This window comes from Trachemys scripta, chromosome 8 (assembly GCF_013100865.1).
Source record: "Trachemys scripta elegans isolate TJP31775 chromosome 8, CAS_Tse_1.0, whole genome shotgun sequence".
In the NCBI taxonomy this organism is placed as follows: Eukaryota; Metazoa; Chordata; order Testudines; family Emydidae; genus Trachemys; species Trachemys scripta.
This window is the reverse complement of record NC_048305.1, coordinates 79086124-79106293: the sequence shown is the minus strand read 5'-3', so window position 1 is coordinate 79106293 and position 20170 is coordinate 79086124. Positions and strand designations below refer to the sequence as shown.

General features: G+C 45.6%; 2 protein-coding genes across 2 annotated transcripts in view; both read left to right on the top strand.

Moving 5' to 3' along the window:
• Positions 1–15746, top strand: part of LOC117882100 (calcium-activated chloride channel regulator 1-like) — a 141397-nt gene extending 125651 nt beyond the window's left edge. Inside the window, exons 3-7 of the mRNA XM_034780081.1 lie at positions 4412–4589; positions 9876–10103; positions 12389–12613; positions 13503–13680; positions 15619–15746. Of these exons, the coding sequence (XP_034635972.1) occupies positions 4412–4589; positions 9876–10103; positions 12389–12613; positions 13503–13680; positions 15619–15731 (922 nt within the window). The 3' untranslated portion in view covers positions 15732–15746. The remainder of the gene's footprint in view (positions 1–4411; positions 4590–9875; positions 10104–12388; positions 12614–13502; positions 13681–15618) is intronic.
• A 1268-nt stretch (positions 15747–17014) lies between these two features.
• The window catches only part of LOC117882099 (calcium-activated chloride channel regulator 1-like), a 50337-nt gene continuing 47181 nt past the window's right edge, over positions 17015–20170 (top strand). The window contains exons 1-3 of the mRNA XM_034780080.1: positions 17015–17053; positions 17612–17836; positions 18727–18904. Coding sequence (XP_034635971.1) covers positions 17015–17053; positions 17612–17836; positions 18727–18904 — 442 coding nt within the window. The remainder of the gene's footprint in view (positions 17054–17611; positions 17837–18726; positions 18905–20170) is intronic.

The window sequence follows — 20170 nt, the reverse complement described above, 5'->3', positions numbered from 1 at the left end:
AGGGCTCCCTGCTCCGCCCTTTCAAACACCGCAAACCGGCTGGACACTTTCCAGGTTTATAAGCATGTGTGTGTTATTTATTAGGTCCCTTCCACTAGTTTATCAGTACAGCCTTGGGTATCAACATATGAGTGTACATAAACTTCCCCATAGCCCACTCTCTGGGGTGGCAGAGGGAAAGATATCCTCATCATGTGCCCCTGTATCTCCTGGCATCCTCCCTCTTGCATTTCCTTCCTGCCTCTTAACTGCTACCAGCTAATGGGTGATTGCTTTCATTAGCACATCAGCCCTGTGTCTAATTAAGCCACTGAGCACCCATCTCCCAATTAAGTCCACTCCAGGGGGAATAGCTAGTACCTTAGTGATCAGAGTGTTGGGTCAGCTCTAGCCCTAGAACTCTGTCCCAGAGACAGTGATTGAACGGGCATGGAGAATTTAGTACCCGTTCACCTCAGGAGAGGGTCCTTCATGTCTGGATTGAGGCATATTGATGGAAGAGTGGAGGCACTTGGATTGTTATTCTTCACATAGATGGTGTTTCACACACAACCTATAAATAATTTCTTGAGGATGCCTCTGGGGAAAAAAAGACTACCAGTATTTTATTCTTGTGACCACTTGTAAATTAGATGGTAAAGTCTTTGGAGCAGAGATGGTGTCTAACATGGTTGGCGGGTATCAAAGGCAGGGGAAGCTAAGCCTATGAAGACTGCCTGCATGGCCCTGCCCACTCTCCACACCCAGACCCCCTCCTACTTCCGGACGCGCTCTGCTTCCCCGCCTCTTTGCCCCTCAAGCCCCACCCCCAAACCATGTCCCCACTGCCCGGGCAGGAGGAGGGTCTGTGACTCCGTGCCAGCTTCCTACAGGACCCTCCACCTGCCCACAGCTGCCCACCCATCTCTTTTAATGGCCAGGAGGTGGCTCTGAGGCCCCTCACCCTGGCCGGAGCCGGATCAGGAAGAGCTGCGCGGGCAGCTGTGGGGAGTCTGGGTCCCTCCACCTGCCCTGGGTGGGGGGCCTGTGACACGAGCAGGGGCTGCTTCTTCCTCCACCTTAGGTGAGAGCCTCCGGACCTCTCACTCTTGGAAGGGCTCCAGGGCCCTTGCACCAGGCTGGGGCTAGTGGGGGCCGGCCTGCAGCCAGGGACTCAGGGTGACTGGAGCCGCTGCTCATGCCACCCACCCACCTGGCGCTCCGGTGGGGGTGGGGCGTGCTGCCCACCCACCACGCTGGGGGCCGCGCTCAGCTGCCTGCCCGCCCACCAGCCTGCCTGCCACTCTGGGGCTGGGGAAGGTGGGCAGCAGGGGCAGGGCCCCAGGCAGAGGGGGCGTGGCGACCGGGGGGCTAGCCTCCCCAAGTCCCTGTTTCACCCACTGCCCATGGTGTCTAACTAACGCCAATCGTATCTGGAGGCTTTGGCCCTATAATGATTCAAATAATACATAACAGATTATTATTTGTTGATTATATGTGGCTTGTTAGCTAAGCCTCTTTCTATCTCACCTTCCTTCAGATGTTCAGCTGATGTCACTGGTAAATATATAGTCCAAAGCTGCACAAAAAACAACTGCACGACAAGAGAATGTGAATATGATCAAGAGACAAAGCTGTATGAAGCTGGATGTACATTTGTACCAGAAAAACCACAAAATGTCCGAGCATCTATAATGAACATGCAAAGCCTCTCTTCTGTAAGTATTGTTACTGCTTTTTGACCTAATTGGATATTCGGGGTCTTGTAGGTTCTTTCCATTAGGAGAACCTGATACGGAGTAAAGTATTTCTTTGATGCAATCTTGTTAGTTTACGAAGAATATACACAAAGTCCTGTTACTCTGAAGACAGCAGGAATCAAACAACAGGAGGTATTTTCTTTGTTCACAGTTCCAAGCGTCTTTCAACCCATCACTGCCCAAAAAACTTCCTCTGTGCTTTCCGAGCAACATTTCCAGTCCTCCCTCCCCATGCTCAACATTTGCTGAAGTATAGTGCGGTGGATCCACTGGCTTTCATTAACCTTCTCATTTCCAGGCCTATTTGCCTCATCACCCACCCACCCATGCACCCATAAAGGATCTTANAAGTGTTGAAGCAACTAGGTACCAATGTTTTACATTTTGTCTTCAGCTGATGAAATTTTAAATATCTCAGTGATACTTGTCACATACTGGTTATCTGTGTTCAGTCTGTACTTTGAGCCCCATGCGAAGAGTCTTGTAACATTGTTGTTCAAAGGATTAAAAAAGAAGCTTATACAATAATGTTTAACTAACAATATTGCTGTCTACAGACTAGTCTCATTGAATTATCACTATCATTTTGTAATGCGTCACATTTTTACCACTAAATGAGCTTTTAATTTAGATGCAATTACAGATCTGAATTCCCATTCTCTACATTCTGATTTACCCTGGCTTTATCAAATAGCAGTTAGCATGTAATAAATAAGAATGTTTTCTCAAGTTCCTCGGGTGGCAGGGGGCGCGGGGGGGGGGGGAATCCTAGAAGTTCCAAAACACTCTTACTAGTTCATGTTTAGTGTTATTTAAATATTAAAAACGGACATGGTCAAAGTACACACCCCATTATTGCCCTGTTTTAGTGCTATTACTATCTTATGATAATATTCTCTAAATTCTTCATATTTAGGTGGGTTTTTTTTAATGTACAACTCTGTCAATGAGAAACAAAAAACAGAGTGAGACTGGATATCTCAGTGGGTTTGAAATGGGATACAGAACTTTTCACCTCTCAGGCACTGATCTAAACTGGAACCAGTTTGGTAGTGCCGAAAACTCATTACCATCTGCCAGCCACTTGTTGACCACTGTGAAATGAATTAGTGTTTTCAGTCCAATTCCTAATGGACAAGTATCAACATCACCAAACTCCTGCACTTCAATTGGCACTCTAATTGGCAGTCACTACTAAAGGAGACTGTGACAGGGCTCCCTGCTCCGCCCTTTCAAACACCGCAAACCGGCTGGACACTTTCCAGGTTTATAAGCATGTGTGTGTTATTTATTAGGTCCCTTCCACTAGTTTATCAGTACAGCCTTGGGTATCAACATATGAGTGTACATAAACTTCCCCATAGCCCACTCTCTGGGGTGGCAGAGGGAAAGATATCCTCATCATTTGCCCCTGTATCTCCTGGCATCCTCCCTCTTGCATTTCCTTCCTGCCTCTTAACTGCTACCAGCTGATGGGTGATTGCTTTCATTAGCACATCAGCCCTGTGTCTAATTAAGCCACTGAGCACACATCTCCCAGTTAAGTCCACTCCAGGGGGAATAGCTAGTACCTTAGTGATCAGAGTGTTGGGTCAGCTCTAGCCCTAGAACTCCGTCCCAGAGACAGTGATTGAACGGGCATGGAGAATTTAGTACCCGTTCACCTCAGGAGAGAGTCCTTCATGTCTGGATTGAGGCATATTGATGGAAGAGTGGAGGCACTTAGATTGTTATTCTTCACATAGATGGTGTTTCACACACAACCTATAAATAATTTCTTGAGGATGCCTCTGGGGAAAAAAAGACTACCAGTATTTTATTCTTGTGACCACTTGTAAATTAGATGGTAAAGTCTTTGGAGTAGAGATGGTGTCTAACATGGGCGGCGGGTATCAAAGGCAGGGGAAGCTAAGCCTATGAAGACTGCCTGCATGGCCCTGCCCACACTCCACACCCAGACCCCCTCCTACTTCTGGACGTGCTCTGCTTCCCCTCCTCGTTGCCCCTCAAGCCCCACCCCCAAACCATGTCCCCGCTGCCCGGGCAGGAGGAGGGTCTGTGACTCCGTGCCAGCTTCCTACAGGACCCTCCACCTGTCCACAGCTGCCCACCCATCTCTTATAATGGCCAGGATGTGGCTCTGAGGCCCCGCACCCTGGCCGGAGCCGGGTCAGGAAGAGCTGTGGGGAGCCTGGGTCCCTCCACCTGCCCTGGGCGGGGGCCCTGTGACACGAGCAGGGGCTGCTTCTGCCTCCACCTACCAGGCTGGGGCCAGTGGGGGCTGGCCTGCAGCCAGGGAGTCAGGGTGGCTGGAGCCGCTGCTCATGCCACCCACCCACCTGGCGCTCCGGTGGGGGTGGGGCGTGCTGCCCACCCACCACGCTGGGGGCCGCGCTCAGCCGCCTGCCCGCTCACCAGCCTGCCTGCCACTCTGGGGCTGGGGAAGGTGGGCAGCAGGGGCAGGGGCAGGGCCCCAGGCAGAGGGGGCGTGGCGGCCGGGGGGCTAGCCTCCCCAAGTCCCTGGTTCACCCACTGCCCATGGTGTCTAACTAACCCCAATCGTATTTGGAGGCTTTGGCCCTATAATGATTCAAATAATAAATAACAGATTATTATTTGTTGATTATATGTGGCTTGTTAGATAAGCCTCTTTCTATCTCACCTTCCTTCAGATGTTCAGCTGATATCACTGGTAAATATATAGTCCAAAGCTGCACAAAAAACAACTGCACGACAAGAGAATGTGAATATGATCAACAGACAAAGCTGTTTGAAGCTGGATGTACATTTGTACCAGACAAAAGACAAAATGTCCGAGCATCTATAATGAACATGCAAAGCCTCTCTTCTGTAAGTATTGTTACTGCTTTTTGACCTAATTGGATATTCGGGGTCTTGTAGGTTCTTTCCATTAGGAGAACCTGATATGGAGTAAAGTATTTCTTTGATGCAATCTTGTTAGTTTACAAAGAATTTACACAAAGTCCTGTTACTCTGAAGACAGCAGGAATCAAACAACAGGAGGTATTTTCTTTGTTCACAGTTCCAAGCGTCTTTCAACCCATCAGTCTGCCCAAAAAACTTTCCCTCCGCTTTCTGAGCAACATTTCCAGTCCTCCCTCCCCATGCCCAACATTTGCTGAAGTATAGTGAGGTGGATCCACTGGCTTTCATTAACCTTCTCATTGCCAGGCCTATTTGCCTCATTACCCACCCACCCATGCACCCATAAAGGATCTTACTTAGGGCACTGCTTTGCCCTGCAGCTCCCCTCTACTGAGAGAAAAACATTTCAGTAAGCAACCCAGTCCTATGCCAGACACAGATGGAGAAGGTCTGAGAGAGCAGTATCACCATGAGTTGGGGGTTGATGTCCTTCATGGCATGGAATCATCATAGAGGTGTACGATCCATGACCAGGGTGAATTAATTGCCAAGAAGGTAATATGGCCCATTTCACAGCTAAGTCCTCTTTTTCTATAATGGAGTAGGCCTATCTTGGGAACAATTTGTAACTCAGAATGGGATGTTCCTCACCATCAACCACTTGGGAGAAGACAGCCCCCATCCAGCTTCAGAAGCATCAGTATGTAGGAGGAATTTCTTGGTGAAGTCCAGGCTGTATAAAATGGGCTCCCTACAGAGGTGAGCCTTTTGTGGCTGAAAGACCTTCTCACAGGTTTCCGTCCAACGGATCTTTCTCGGGCTGCTGTTCTTGAGCAGATTGTTGAGAAAGGGCACAATAGATGAGAATCCTGGTACAAACTGGTAGCAGTATCCTGCCAGCCACTGCCCATGACCTGCTGTGAACACAGACCATGAGAAGTCCCACCTTCATGGGTCTGACAGACGGCAGCCCTATGACTCCTGATTGGCTCCCCACCCTATATACATCTAAGGGGCATTCCAAGAAATGTCTAGGGAACCGCATGGATTCTCTGTAGCTGCCATGACTTCTCTCTGCTCCGATCTCAGCTTAATTGGGACTGCACCTTCTGACTTGGACCCCAAAATGTGACTTGGACTCTCACCCTTGTACTGACTCTGCCTTGGAACCAGACTATGCACTCCCCAGCTGCTCCCTACCTCAAATATTGAACCTGGCCCTTGTTGCTGCTACCACCATCTAACAGAAGGTTCACATGAGCTACAGATAGGCTTTCCCCAGCTTTCTATGGCTTTAAGAGATTGACATTCTGACAGGGTAATGTCCTGCTCCTGTCTTCTCTCTGTCTTCAGAGACTCAGGGACCTTAAATTGTCAAACACTCCAGTGCAGTTTGTTTGCATTTGCTCTTCCCACCCCCTTAATGATCCAGGCACCATAATTATTTACAGTTTCAGTTTCTCCTCAGTTCTCTGAGGAGAGGAGAGGAGAGGAGAGGAGAGGAGAGGAGAGGAGAGGAAAGGAGAGGGATCTCTCTACTCAGTGATCCTTCCTGGTTTTGGCTCTGCTAGTCTGCCTTTCTCTCCCCTGCATTGCCTTCCTGTGCCTTTTTCTATCTCCTGTGTTAATGGGTCAATTTGCTCATTAGTCCTCCCCCAGCCCATTCTAATCCACTAATTAGGCCCTGTCAGGTCCACCCTGGGGGGGGAATTAATTGGTGTTTAAGTATACAAAGCACTGGCTTAGCTGTTGATTCCCCAGGACCCTCGAAGACCGTGGTGCTTGAGGTGCCTTTGTTCAATCCCGCATTTATTTCCTTTGGAAGATGGATTGCGGCTCCCACTTCTTCTATGCCCTGGAGAAAAAGAAGGGGGCTAAGAAGCATGTCACCTGCCTTTTGGCAGAGGATGGCACCCCTTCACGGATCCGGTGGAGATGCACGTGAGGGCCAAGACCTTCTATTCCAGACCCTTCTCCCTGGTCCAACTGACAGCGATGCCTGCAGGGTGCTCTGGGACGGAGTCCTGATGGTCAGCGCAGGTGTCCAGGACCAGCTGGAGGTGCCTCTCACTTTGACCGAGTTCTCAGAAGCCCTCCATCAGATGCCCACTAATAAATCTCTGGGTATAGACGGGCTGACTGTGGAGTTCTACCACATGTTCTGGGGCATCCCTCAGGCCGGACCTTACCATCATTTGGGCTAAGCCCTTAGGAAGTGGGGTGACTCTCCTGTTATGCAGGCAAGCTGAACTCACCTTGCTACCAAAGAAAGGGGACCTCATGACCTTCGGAATTGGCGTCCCGTCTCGCTCCTCAGCATGGACTACAAGGTCACAGTGAAGGCCATCTTACTGTGGCTGGGGTCCATGCTGGTGGATGTGGTCCACCCCAACCAGACCTAACCCGGGCCATCCTATCTTCGACAATCTTTATTTGGTCCGGGACCTCCTCGGACGCGGGTGTAGGGATGGTCTGTCGTTCGCCTTCATGTCCCTTGACCAGGAGAAGGCATTTGACAGGGTGGAACATGGTTATCTCCAGGGCATTCTGCGGGCATTTGGCTTCAGGTTCCAGTTTTTGAGTTTTCTCCAGGTCCTGTATGCCTCTGTGGAGTGCTTGGTCAGGCTCAACTGGACTCTGACCGAACCTGTCAGCTTTGGGCGAGGGGTGTGTTAAGGATGTCCACTGTCAGGCCAGCTGTACACCCTGGCCATTGAGCCCTTCCTCCGTCTCTTCTGTAGGAGGTTAACAGGATGGGTGCTCCGTGAGCCAGAGTTGCGGGTGGTCCTGTCAGCGTATACTGATGACATACTCCTCGTGGTGCAGGACCTGGGTGACCTGTCGCAGGTTGGAGGACTGCCAGGCTATCTACTCGGTGGCGTCCTGCACTCCAGTCAACTGGGTCAAGAGCTCTGGCCTGGTGTCTGGGCCGGCTTTAGACCAATTCAACCAATTCCTCTGAATTGGGCCCCGCCCCTAAGAGGGACTGGCTCCCAAGCCCTGGTACCGGGGTAACCCGGCTTCCCCAGGGGGAAATTTAAAGGGCTTGGGGCTCCCAGCAGGGGCTGGAGCCCCAGGCCCTTTAAATTGCCACCAGAGCCCCACTGCTGGAGCCCTGGGGTAGGGCTGGAGGGCTCTGGGGGCTATTTAAAAAGTCCGGGGCTCCCATTGCTTCTACCACCCCGGCCCTTTAAATAGCCACTGGAGCCCCACCACTTCCCCAGGGCTCCCACGGCTATTTAAAGGGCCGGGGCAGTAGAAGCAGGGGAGCCCCAGGCCCTTTAAATAGCCCCCAGAGCCCTGGAGTAATGGGGAGACTCGGGGGCTATTTAAAGGGCCAGGGCTCCAGCTGCCTCTGCCGCCCCAGTCCTTTAAATAGCCACCGGAGCCCCGCCGCTTCCCCAGGGCTCTCTCGGCTATTTACAGGGCCGGGGTGGTGGAAGCAGGGGAGCCCTGGGCCCTTTAAATAGCCCCCGAGCCCCGGGCTGCTGCTGCTGCTACCCTGGTGGGGGAGGGAGGAGAAGGGGGCACTTACCGTACAGGGTGGGCTGTACCCGCACCCCCTGCCCACACCAACCCCGCATCCTCTGCCCTGCCCACACCAGCCCCTGTCTCCAGCCAGCCCCACACCCCCTGCCCCGCCTGCAGCCAGACCCACACCCGCTGCCGGCAGCCAGTACCTCTCCAGCCAGCCCCGCACCCCCTGCCTTGCCCACAGCCAGCCCCTGTCTCCAGCCAGCCCCTGCCGCATCCCCTGCCCGCAGCCAGACCCTGCCGCACCCCCTGCCTGCACCAGCCCTGCACCCCCTGCCCTGACCGCACCAGCCCTGCCCCCCGTCCTGCCCGCACCAGCCCCGTCACCCCTGCCCTGCCGCTGCCCACAGCCAGCCCCTGCCACATCCCCTGCCCTGTCTCCAGCCAACCCCTGCCGCACCCCCCTGCGGCCCTGCCTGAAGCCAGCCCCACACACACCCCTGCCCACACCAGCCCTGCATCCCCTGCCCTCCCCACATCAGCCCTGCACCCCCTGCCCTGCCTGTAGCCAGCCCTGCACCTCCTGCCCTGTCTCCAGTTCTGCTCTTCTTCCTGGGCAGCCCTGAGTTTAGCTAAGTTTATTTTAGCTCCTCTCTCCATGCCTGACATTTGCTGTTGGTGTAGTGGGGTGGGGCCAACTGGGTCCATAGGTTCTCATTAACCCTTTCATTGCCAGTGTGGGGCCTATCTCCCATCACAGGTGTATGGAAATACCTGGACATTGTGGAAACTTTTGGTCCCGTTTGGGTCAGATAACAAAGTTACCCAGCTGGGGCATTTTCTGTTACAACACTGAGAAGGTTTATTCCTTTGTGACAGTCTAATCCTGTGATGTGCTAAGCTCCCACTAACATGTCTGGATATTGAGTGTGCTCAGCAACTTGCTAGAGACACTCCGCACCTTACTTGTGAAGCTTTGAAAATTTTCTATGGGCTAAATTCTGCCCTGCGGGGAATAGCAAGGGGTGGGGACAGACACAGCGAGCTGTTCATCCTCTTTTAAAGTATTCCTGTCAGCCAGGAAGATCAGAGGGTTTTTGTTTTGAAAACTTTTCCCCCTTCTGCGTGATTTTCTCTGGCAGAGTGTGTTGTGTCCCAGGTGAGTTAGAGCCTTATGTATCCACGCACTGAGACTCCATAGTAACTACATAACTGTGAACTTTACTGATGATGTCTGCATTGCCAGGGCATCCTCACAACACTGATTAAATATCTACACTGCACTCAGAGCTATGACAGAAGCTCAGGTACGCGTATGGGTGCTAGCTTTAATCTAGCTAGCGAGGCTAAAAATAGCAGCGAAGACATGGTGGCATGGACACTGGTGCAGGCTAGCAATGTGGAGTATATATCCAGGGTTCTGGGTGGGTTTGTACAGACCATGCTGCCACATCCTTACTTCTATCAATAGACAAACTAGCTGGATTAAAGCTAGAACGTGTACGCCTGCCTGAGCTCCAGTCATACCTCTGATTGCAGTGTGGACATACCTGTGTAACCCCTGAGACAGATTCTCTGGGAACACTTTTCTTGATGACGTCTTCCAAGGTCCAGGACATAGAAGGATTTTATCCTCTATAGCCTTTAGAGCAGGCAAAGAATCTCTGTATTTGTGGTTGTGGTGAGCAATGGAAAAATAGTAGACTGGAATTTGCTACTACATGTGTTCACTTGCTTTTCAGTAATCATTCTTCTCTTCCAATTGGCTTTTTTTAGGTGGTTGAGTTCTGTGATCAAAGTACTCATAATGAAAAGGCTACAAATCTGCAGAACAAAATGTGCAACTACAAAAGCACCTGGGAAGTGATTATGAACTCTACGGACTTCAGTAACACCTCTGCAATAAATAGCTCAAGTCCTCCATTTGAGACCTCCTTCTCATTGCTGCAGACCAAAGACAGAGTAGTCTGTCTAGTACTTGATGTTTCTGGGAGCATGATTGTGGTAAGAATAAACATACACGTTCTTTTTTTTAGCAGAACTGCTTAGAAACAGTTAGGCAGTTCTAAAACCATGTGCTGTATATATATTACAGTATTTTCTTTAGGCAATATTTCCATAATCATCCTTTATTCTTTAAGAAAAAATTTAGGCCACTATTTCTCCCACTATACCTATTTAGGGATTGCTAAAAGGAAACTTCAGGGCTAGAAATAGGACCTTCCCACCAGTATATCTCTGGGAAGAGAAGATTCTCAGCTTCTCTTTGGGAGGCACAACATCCTTTTGTGCCCTGGAGAGGCCCCAGATATCTCGCTTTAAAATTATGGCATCTTAATGTCTGGAAAAAAAGTATGTAATTTTTAGAAGTCTTTATGAGCCCTCTATGGGTTGAATAATGATAGCAAAGGCAGCTGGCTTTACAGGTGGGGGATAAAAAGTAGTCCCAATATAAAAATATTAAAACCTCTCTAAAACATTCCAAGAATGCTTTTTTCTATCATACTGAATATATTCACTCAAAATTTTATCATCAAGGAATAACATTAGAATCCCCAGTTCATGCTATATCACACTATCATGTACTCCATATATATTATCATATAGTATAAATAAGAGTTTTACTATAGCTTTCTTTAAAATACAAATAATTTAGGTCTTCAGTTCAACAATCAACACAACTCCACTGAGGAGCCAAATGATGAAGTTTTGATCTTAGGCTTATGGTATGGAATTTCTAACGGATGGTGTATGGTATCCATCTTCTTTCTCAGAAAGATAATTTATGGGGTTTAAACAGGTTGTGAGTATCTCTTAAAATATTTGACACAAAGTCACAATAATGAATTCAATGAAAATGTACCGGAACATGCTTAAAATGACATATGACGTCTTTCTATATGGCATATGACGTCTTTCTATATGGCATATGACATCATATACGGGTTACTATATAATGTTTTATATACTTTCAGTTTTGTAATTCAGTATTTCTCAATATCAAATCATAATTTCATTTGCTTTGTGACAAAGAAAGATATGGATCTCAAATAAGTGGTGCATTTTGTGATGAGCTACAGTTGAGCAGAATGGAATTCAGAGCTCTTGAAAGTAAAGTACTAAACACTGTCTGAAAGCAGGTACAGGGCAGTTATACCCTGTTTAAGCTTCCCCTATACTGCTCCACCAACACAATTTATTTCTGCCAGGCCACACCATACAAGTCCATTCCTGGGACTGATTTTCAACAAAGATTGACACTTTTCCCAAATTATCTAGTGAAGTTATGATGTGATAAATGTCTGTCATGCATGACACATGCTATGAAATCACCCAACTAGGGATTGAGACTGGCACAGGATGTAACTGTGCCAACTTTTCTCTGTAGAGATAATACTTCAAATTCTAGATCACAAGTAAAAATGAATGTGGTGTTCTCTAATAATTATCCATCCCCATCTTACAACCAAATGTTTTGTTACAGCTGGCATTCCTTCTTCTGGAGAGATTCAGATTGGAAAAGCTTATGTGGACTAGTACTATGAGCATTTTACTGTCATTGGCATCAAATTCATCCCAAACCTATTGAGAGGCAAACAAGTACTAGATTTCCTGAGATAAACGATATAAATTAGCCCATCCCTTAATCTTAATATAGGAGAGGAAGAGAATCCTTATCTAGATCAAGAATAATGACAGCTAGTTTTATAGAGAAAGGAAAGCTTCCAAGGGTAAACTTTCTCAGCTGGTTTTCAGCAATCTGTTCAAATATTTACATTTAAAATAAACTCTTTCACTGTAATTACCAACTTTTCAAAGTGCCAGGAACCTGTGTAATAGAGGGGCAATCCTAAAGCATAGTTAGGTTGAATACTGTTCTCTGAGGCTACAGCCATTTTACCTAAACAAATTATGTGAAAGAGAAAACCTTATTTGTGAGGAATATCACCACATTATTAGAATGCTGTTTGGCTGACACAGTTATATATCTCCTGGATATTTCAATATGCAGATATCCTTCCATGATAGCAGAACACAGTACACATCTCCACTGGTCTGGAAAGAATATGCCTGGGGATGATATGTAAGGTAGTTTGGGTTACCCAGATATTGGGTATTTGTCTAATTTTCCATATTTTCCCCTGAAATCTCTCATCTACTCTATGGCAGGTACATTCCCATTTATCAATACAAACTGAACAACATTAGTAATTGCTGTATTCTTGCTTTTTGCTATCTCTCTTGAAAAGCCTTGATAGTTCTAAGTACGTCCCTTTCTTCACCTGCAGTATAACCGCATTAAACGTCTGCAGCAAGCTGCGGAGATATTCCTGCTACAGATTATCGAAATGGATTCCTGGGTTGGAATTGTCACATTCGAATCTACAGCACAAATTACATGTAATCTACAACAAATAGTCAATGAGACTGTACGCCAGGATCTTATCACATACCTGCCTACAAAAACTGATGGAGGAACTAACATCTGCGCAGGAGTACGCAAAGGATTTGAGGTGAAGGAGAACTTGGGGGGGATGTATCCTGGAATGCAGTGATAATGAAATGGAACTAAGAGGAGAATAGTGAGTAGGAGTAAGGAGGTGATATCACCTCTGTGTACAGCAGTACTGAGACTATCACTGAAATACTGTCTCTGGATCTGGTGGCCACATTTCAAAGCCGATGTTAGGGAAACTGGAAGGGGTTCAGAATAGAGCTACAAGAACAATTAAATGTTTGGAAAATGTGTTTTATAGTGAGAGACTTAGGAAGCTCGATCAAGTTAGTTTAATAGGAGCAGGTTTAGGACCTAAGCAATTAACAAGGCCCTGCAATGTTTATACTAGTAAAAAAATTAAGATTGCTTTGAGAAAATCTTACAAGAATGCTTTGCCGGAATCTCAAGGCATTGTGCAGAAGATCAAAATCATATAACTTCTCATATAGAAAATCCAAATTTTGTTTATTTTAACATTGGTTTATGCATGGTTTTATTCTGAAAAGGGGTTATGTAAATGGCACCTTCATGCTCCATGATTTCTCAAGTCACTTTCCAGAATGGGCATGGAGAGGCTTCCACATGCCCTGTGCATATGCTGTCATTGGCAGCAAGACCTGGAGTGGGGGCCGGCAGACACACATGACTACTTCTTGGAATGCTGTAAGGAGTGTGCTAGACACCTCTCCCCTTGTACAGGCAGTGTAATTCAGACACCTTCAATTCAACTCTTGCCACATGACACAGCCTCCTACGCCAGCACAATTCACACTTGTAAGGAAAATATTTTGCCTTACACTAGCACTTTAGGAATTTCTCTTGATGTAGACACTGCCTGTGTTAGAGCAGCTAACATTTACGATAAAGTCCTATTGCTAATACCTGAAATTTTCTTCTCAATTCAGGTGATTAAACAAAAATACTCTAATCTCGATGGTTCTGAAATTGTACTGCTGACAGATGGAGAGGATAAGAATATGAACAATTGCCTTACGGAGGTGAAAAACAGTGGATCAATCATTCATATTGTTGCCTTGGGGTCAAATGCTGCTCAAGAACTAGAACAATTTTCAAACATGACAGGTAAGTAAGTTTCTAAACTAATCCTGCTTTTGGCATGCACACCTGAAGCATGAAATGTAAAACTAGAGTGGTTTACAGCTTGTAATATGAAAAGAAAATAAGGTCAACTAATTCCAGTCGTATTTACAGAATGTTTATTTTCAGCTGAATAAACACAACAATATTGGGAGCAATCGTTTATCTTTATCTGTTGTTGCTTTAAAAAAAAACCTAAATCCTGATAACACCCTGCTTAAGAGCGAGATTTGATAATTATATTACTGGCGGATGTTCCTCTAAAGAAAAAGATAAGCTCAGTGTTTAAATCATTAACGTTTTATTTCTGATGTTTACATAGCAGTGATATGCAAACCTATTAATGTCCTAAGTAGTTAAATAATGACCAACTCACAAACAGTCACAGCTGGAGGGCTCTAGCTGAGGAGTCAGCAAACACAGTCTCTGTACTTGCAACTGGGAGGCTCAGTCAGCTCTGCTTTGAGTTGGAGCTGCACTGTTCCTTTGAACTTCAGCCATTTGAAGGAAAGTCAGACGGGTGCTGGATGATGCTGCAGTTCAGGGCAACTACCATGAGAATTCCATGTGTTGATTTACACTGTAGCTTTACTCTGAATAGTGACTATGTATAAATTGCACCTTCTTAGTCAACAGAGATGCTCCTTTTGTGTATTCAGAGACACATCTGCTTGCTTTAGGGACTTAAATAAGATTGTACTGCTTTTTTACTCGTTAGCATTGTACAGCCAACATGGCTGTGAGAGAACAACCTGAATTCAGTTCTGGTTTGTGCATTATAACCATGGGTGAAAGTAACTTAAAGGACTTACTGGTACGCTGGACTCCTGAGCTGGGGGCATGGCCTCAACCTGAAGAGGCGTGTCCTCGACCGGAAGAGGCGAGACCTTTCAAGATTTAAAGTCCCTGGGGTTCCAGCTGTGGCTGGGAGCCCCAGGGCCTTTAAATCACCCCAGAGCTAACAGCTGCAGAGGCGGCTGGGAGCCCCGGGGCTCAGGGGCAAATTAAAGGGCCTGAGGCTCCCCACAGCAGCCGGAGCTCCGGGCCCTTTAAATCCCCGCCTGAGCCCGGCTGCCTGAGCTCCGTGGGTGATTTAAAGGGCCCGGGGCTCCCCGCAGCAGTTGGAGGCCTGGGCCCTTTAAATCACTGCCGGAGAAGCCAGTCCAGTCCAGCACGGTGAACTGGCAAGAGCCGGTATGCCGTACCGGACCGAACCAGCTTACTTTCACCTCTGATTATAACAGAATAGTTCACCAGGTTCTTTAGTGTTAAGCGATTGATGTGTGAGCCAGAAAGAACCCAGCTGGTCTTTCAGAGCCCAGTCTCAGCGGGCAGGGCTCACTGTTTGAAATAAACGGCCAGATTTCCAAAGACACTGCGCACCAGAAGTTCCCATTGGCATTATGGGTGCTCAGAACAAATGAAAAGAGGCCCAAACGTTATATTTGTAAACTTAGTAGATTTGATCTGAGTCACCGAGAAGCAATTATCTTGGAATTCCACCATGTCATTTTTACAGAGGCGTTTTTCAGAGTGGAATTGCACTTTACAGGTCCATGGCTCAGAGTCCAGACTTACCAAGAACAGCCTATGAGTGAGCACAGTACTTGATAAAGTGCTACTGGTGACAATTCTAGTCAGACTAAGCTAGGTGGAGTTAAAATGTGAACAGATGGGATCATTTCCCAGGTCAGACTTGCTTTCTGCGGGAACTCTCTGGGTGTTTGTATTAACTGATTTCCCACCACCCAGCGGTTCCAACCTGCACTGCCCCATGAATAAAGGATAATAAGGGACCAACATTTAATTTATCAAATTAACACTGTGCTCTATAGCAACAACCAAACTAGCATAAGGCACATAACAAAAACCTACTGTTTTACACTAATGACTATTCTGATTATTTTAACAATCACATTTCAGAAGGCTTAAAGTTTTATGCCACCGATACAGTTGATTCCAATGGCCTAATTGATGCATTCAGTGGAATTTCATCAGGAAGTGGAAATATTTCTGAACAGTCTATTCAGGTCTGAGTTTCAAATTTTGTTTATTTTTTTCACATTAATAATCAGTAACTGGTCAATTAAGAGTAAATTTAGTAGTCTGTAATCTTAACTATTGCACTGCCAATGACTTATTTTAAAATATAAACTGATATGTGGTTAGAAACAAAAAGACATGTGTTAAAAATGGGAAGTCATATCCACTGAAGAAAATAGAACAGAACAAACTCTTGCAAATCAAGTGCAGAAGTATAATTAGGAAAGCCATAAAGAATGTGAAGAGCAGCTAGCAAGAGAGACAAAAAATAAAGCATTTTTTTTAATTTGAGGTATACATATCTTTTGAGCCTCTATCTTATTGTTTTTTAAAAGTTTACATGCAATTTGAAGGCATTTCACTCCTCTGACTGTTCCTTTTAATTTCCATTTAACCTCCTCATTTTTGTTTAGTTCCCATTTTTTAAATTAAATGCTGCTGTGGTGGGTATCTTTGGTATTTCCCCCCCTACAAGAATGTTAAATTTAATTACAGTATTGGTGCTATTGCCAGGTGGTTCAGCTATATTCACCTCTTGGACCAGATCCTGTGAACCACTTATGACTAATTAAAGACATGCATCTCCCTTTGTGGGTTCCTGGACTAGCTGCTACAAAAAGAAATCATTAATGATATCTGAACACCTGACTCAAATGTCCATCCAGATGCTCTTTGAAATAGTGTTTCAGTATCTAGTTTCCCATTTTTATTCTAAACAGAAATTTATTTTATTAAAAGGTACTTTTCTAATTGTAGTTTTTCTAATCCATGAAACAGAAGTGAGCACTATAAAATTTATATTGGTAGCTTATCAGTAAATTCTGGTGGCCCACATATGCAATACCAATGTTGGTAAAGGAAATCTTGTTTCTCGTCTTGCTGTGTTTTATCATTTCTGTCTGTGTCTCTCATTGATTTTCTGTTGTCCCTACCTGTGGTTGTATGGCTCTCTCATTGTGCTGTCTTTCTAGAAACAGCCTGAGAGCGGAAGAGGAAATTTAGCACTAATCTCCTGCACAGACGTCATTTGATAGTTAGGTGGATAGACCACAAAGAGCAGTGGCAGGAGACCCTTGGTTACTATATTTTCACATTCTTAAGCAATTGTGCATTACAGAAAATTTGTTCAGGGTTTCATCATTCCACTCCCTNAATTCATCCCAAACCTATTGAGAGGCAAACAAGTACTAGATTTCCTGAGATAAACGATATAAATTAGCCCATCCCTTAATCTTAATATAGGAGAGGAAGAGAATCCTTATCTAGATCAAGAATAATGACAGCTAGTTTTATAGAGAAAGGAAAGCTTCCAAGGGTAAACTTTCTCAGCTGGTTTTCAGCAATCTGTTCAAATATTTACATTTAAAATAAACTCTTTCACTGTAATTACCAACTTTTCAAAGTGCCAGGAACCTGTGAAATAGAGGGGCAATCCTAAAGCATAGTTAGGTTGAATACTGTTCTCTGAGGCTACAGCCATTTTACCTAAACAAATTATGTGAAAGAGAAAACCTTATTTGTGAGGAATATCACCACATTATTAGAATGCTGTTTGGCTGACACAGTTATGTATCTCCTGGATGTTTCGATATGCAGTTTCCCTTCCATGATAGCAGAACATAGTACACATCTCCACTGGTCTGGAAAGAATATGCCTGGGGATGATATGTAAGGTAGTTTGGGTTACCCAGATATTGGGTATTTGTCTAATTTTCCATATTTTCCCCTGAAATCTCTCATCTACTCTATGGCAGGTACATTCCCATTTATCAGTACAAACTGAACAACATTAGTAATTGCTGTATTCTTGCTTTTTGCTCTCTCTCTTGAAAAGCCTTGATAGTTCTAAGTACGTCCCTTTCTTCACCTGCAGTATAACCGCATTAAACGTCTGCAGCAAGCTGCGGAGATATTCCTGCTACAGATTATCGAAATGGATTCCTGGGTTGGAATTGTCACATTCGAATCTACAGCACAAATTACATGTAATCTACAACAAATAGTCAATGAGACTGTACGCCAGGATCTTATCACATACCTGCCTACAAAAACTGATGGAGGAACTAACATCTGCGCAGGAGTACGCAAAGGATTTGAGGTGAAGGAGAACTTGGGGGGAATGTGTCCTGGAATGCAGTGATAATGAAATGGAACTAAGAGGAGAATAGTGAGTAGGAGTAAGGAGGTGATATCACCTCTGTGTACACCAGTACTGAGACTATCACTGAAATACTGTCTCTGGATCTGGTGGCCACATTTCAAAGCCGATGTTAGGGAAACTGGAAGGGGTTCAGAATAGAGCTACAAGAACAATTAAATGTTTGGAAAATGTGTTTTATAGTGAGAGACTTAGGAAGCTCGATCAAGTTAGTTTAATAGGAGCAGGTTTAGGACCTAAGCAATTAACAAGGCCCTGCAATGTTTATACTAGTAAAAAAATTAAGATTGCTTTGAGAAAATCTTACAAGAATGCTTTGCCGGAATCTCAAGGCATTGTGCAGAAGATCAAAATCATATAACTTCTCATATAGAAAATCCAAATTTTGTTTATTTTAACATTGGTTTAAGCATGGTTTTATTCTGAAAAGGGGTTATGTAAAATGGCACCTTCATGCTCCATGATTTCTCAAGTCACTTTCCAGAATGGGCATGGAGAGGCTTCCACATGCCCTGTGCATATGCTGTCATTGGCAGCAAGACCTGGAGTGGGGGCCGGCAGACATACATGACTACTTCTTGGAATGCTGTAAGGAGTGTGCTAGACACCTCTCCCCTTGTACAGGCAGTGTAATTCAGACACATTCAATTCAACTCTTGCCACATGACACAGCCTCCTACGCCAGCACAATTCACACTTGTAAGGAAAATATTTTGCCTTACACTAGCACTTTAGGAATTTCTCTTGATGTAGACACTGCCTGTGTTAGAGCAGCTAACATTTACAATAAAGTCCTATTGCTAATACCTGAAATTTTCTTCTCAATTCAGGTGATTAAACAAAAATACTCTAATCTCAGTGGTTCTGAAATTGTACTGCTGACAGATGGAGAGGATAAGAATATGAGCAATTGCCTTACGGAGGTGAAAAACAGTGGATCAATCATTCATATTGTTGCCTTGGGGTCAAATGCTGCTCAAGAACTAGAACAATTTTCAGACATGACAAGTAAGTAAGTTTCTAAACTAATCCTGCTTTTGGCATGCACACCTGAAGCATGAAATGTAAAACTAGAGTGGTTTACAGCTTGTAATATGAAAAGAAAATAAGGGCAACTAATTCCAGTCGTATTTACAGAATGTTTATTTTCAGCTGAATAAACACAACAATATTGGGAGCAATTGTTTATCTTTATCTGTTGTTGCTTTAAAAAAAAAACTGTATCCTGATAACACCCTGCTTAAGAGCGAGATTTGATAATTATATTACTGGCGGATGTTCCTCTAAAGAAAAAGATAAGCTCAGTGTTTAAATGATTAACAGTTTATTTCTGATGTTTACATAGCAGTGATATGCAAACCTATTAATGTCCTAAGTAGTTAAATAATGACCAACTCACAAACAGTCACAGCTGGAGGGCTCTAGCTGAGGAGTCAGCAAACACAGTCTCTGTACTTGCAACTGGGAGGCTCAGTCAGCTCTGCTTTGAGTTGGAGCTGCACTGTTCCTTTGAACTTCAGCCATTTGAAGGAAAGTCAGACGGGTGCTGGATGATGCTGCAGTTCAGGGCAACTACCATGAGAATTCCATGTGTTGATTTACACTGTAGCTTTACTCTGAATAGTGACTATGTATAAATTGCACCTTCTTAGTCAACAGAGATGCTCCTTTTGTGTATTCAGAGTCACATCTGCTTGCTTTAGGGACTTAAATAAGATTGTACTGCTTTTTTACTCGTTAGCATTGTACAGCCAACATGACTGTGAGAGAACAACCTGAATTTAGTTCTGGTTTGTGCATTATAACCATGGGTGAAAGTAACTTAAAGGACTTACCGGTACGCTGGACTCCTGAGCTGGGGGCATGGCCTCAACCTGAAGAGGCGTGGCCTCGTCCGGAAGAGGCGAGACCTTTCAAGATTTAAAGTCCCTGGGGTTCCAGCTGTGGCTGGGAGCCCCAGGGCCTTTAAATCACCCCAGAGCTAACAGCTGCAGAGGCGGCTGGGAGCCCCGGGGCTCAGGGGCAAATTAAAGGGCCTGAGGCTCCCCACAGCAGCCGGAGCTCCGGGCCCTTTAAATCCCCGCCTGAGCCCGGCTGCCCGAGCTCCGTGGGTGATTTAAAGGGCCCGGGGCTCCCCGCAGCAGTTGGAGGCCTGGGCCCTTTAAATCACTGCCGGAGAAGCCAGTCCAGTCCAGCACGGTGAACTGGCAAGAGCCGGTATGCCGTACCGGACCGAACCAGCTTACTTTCACCTCTGATTATAACAGAATAGTT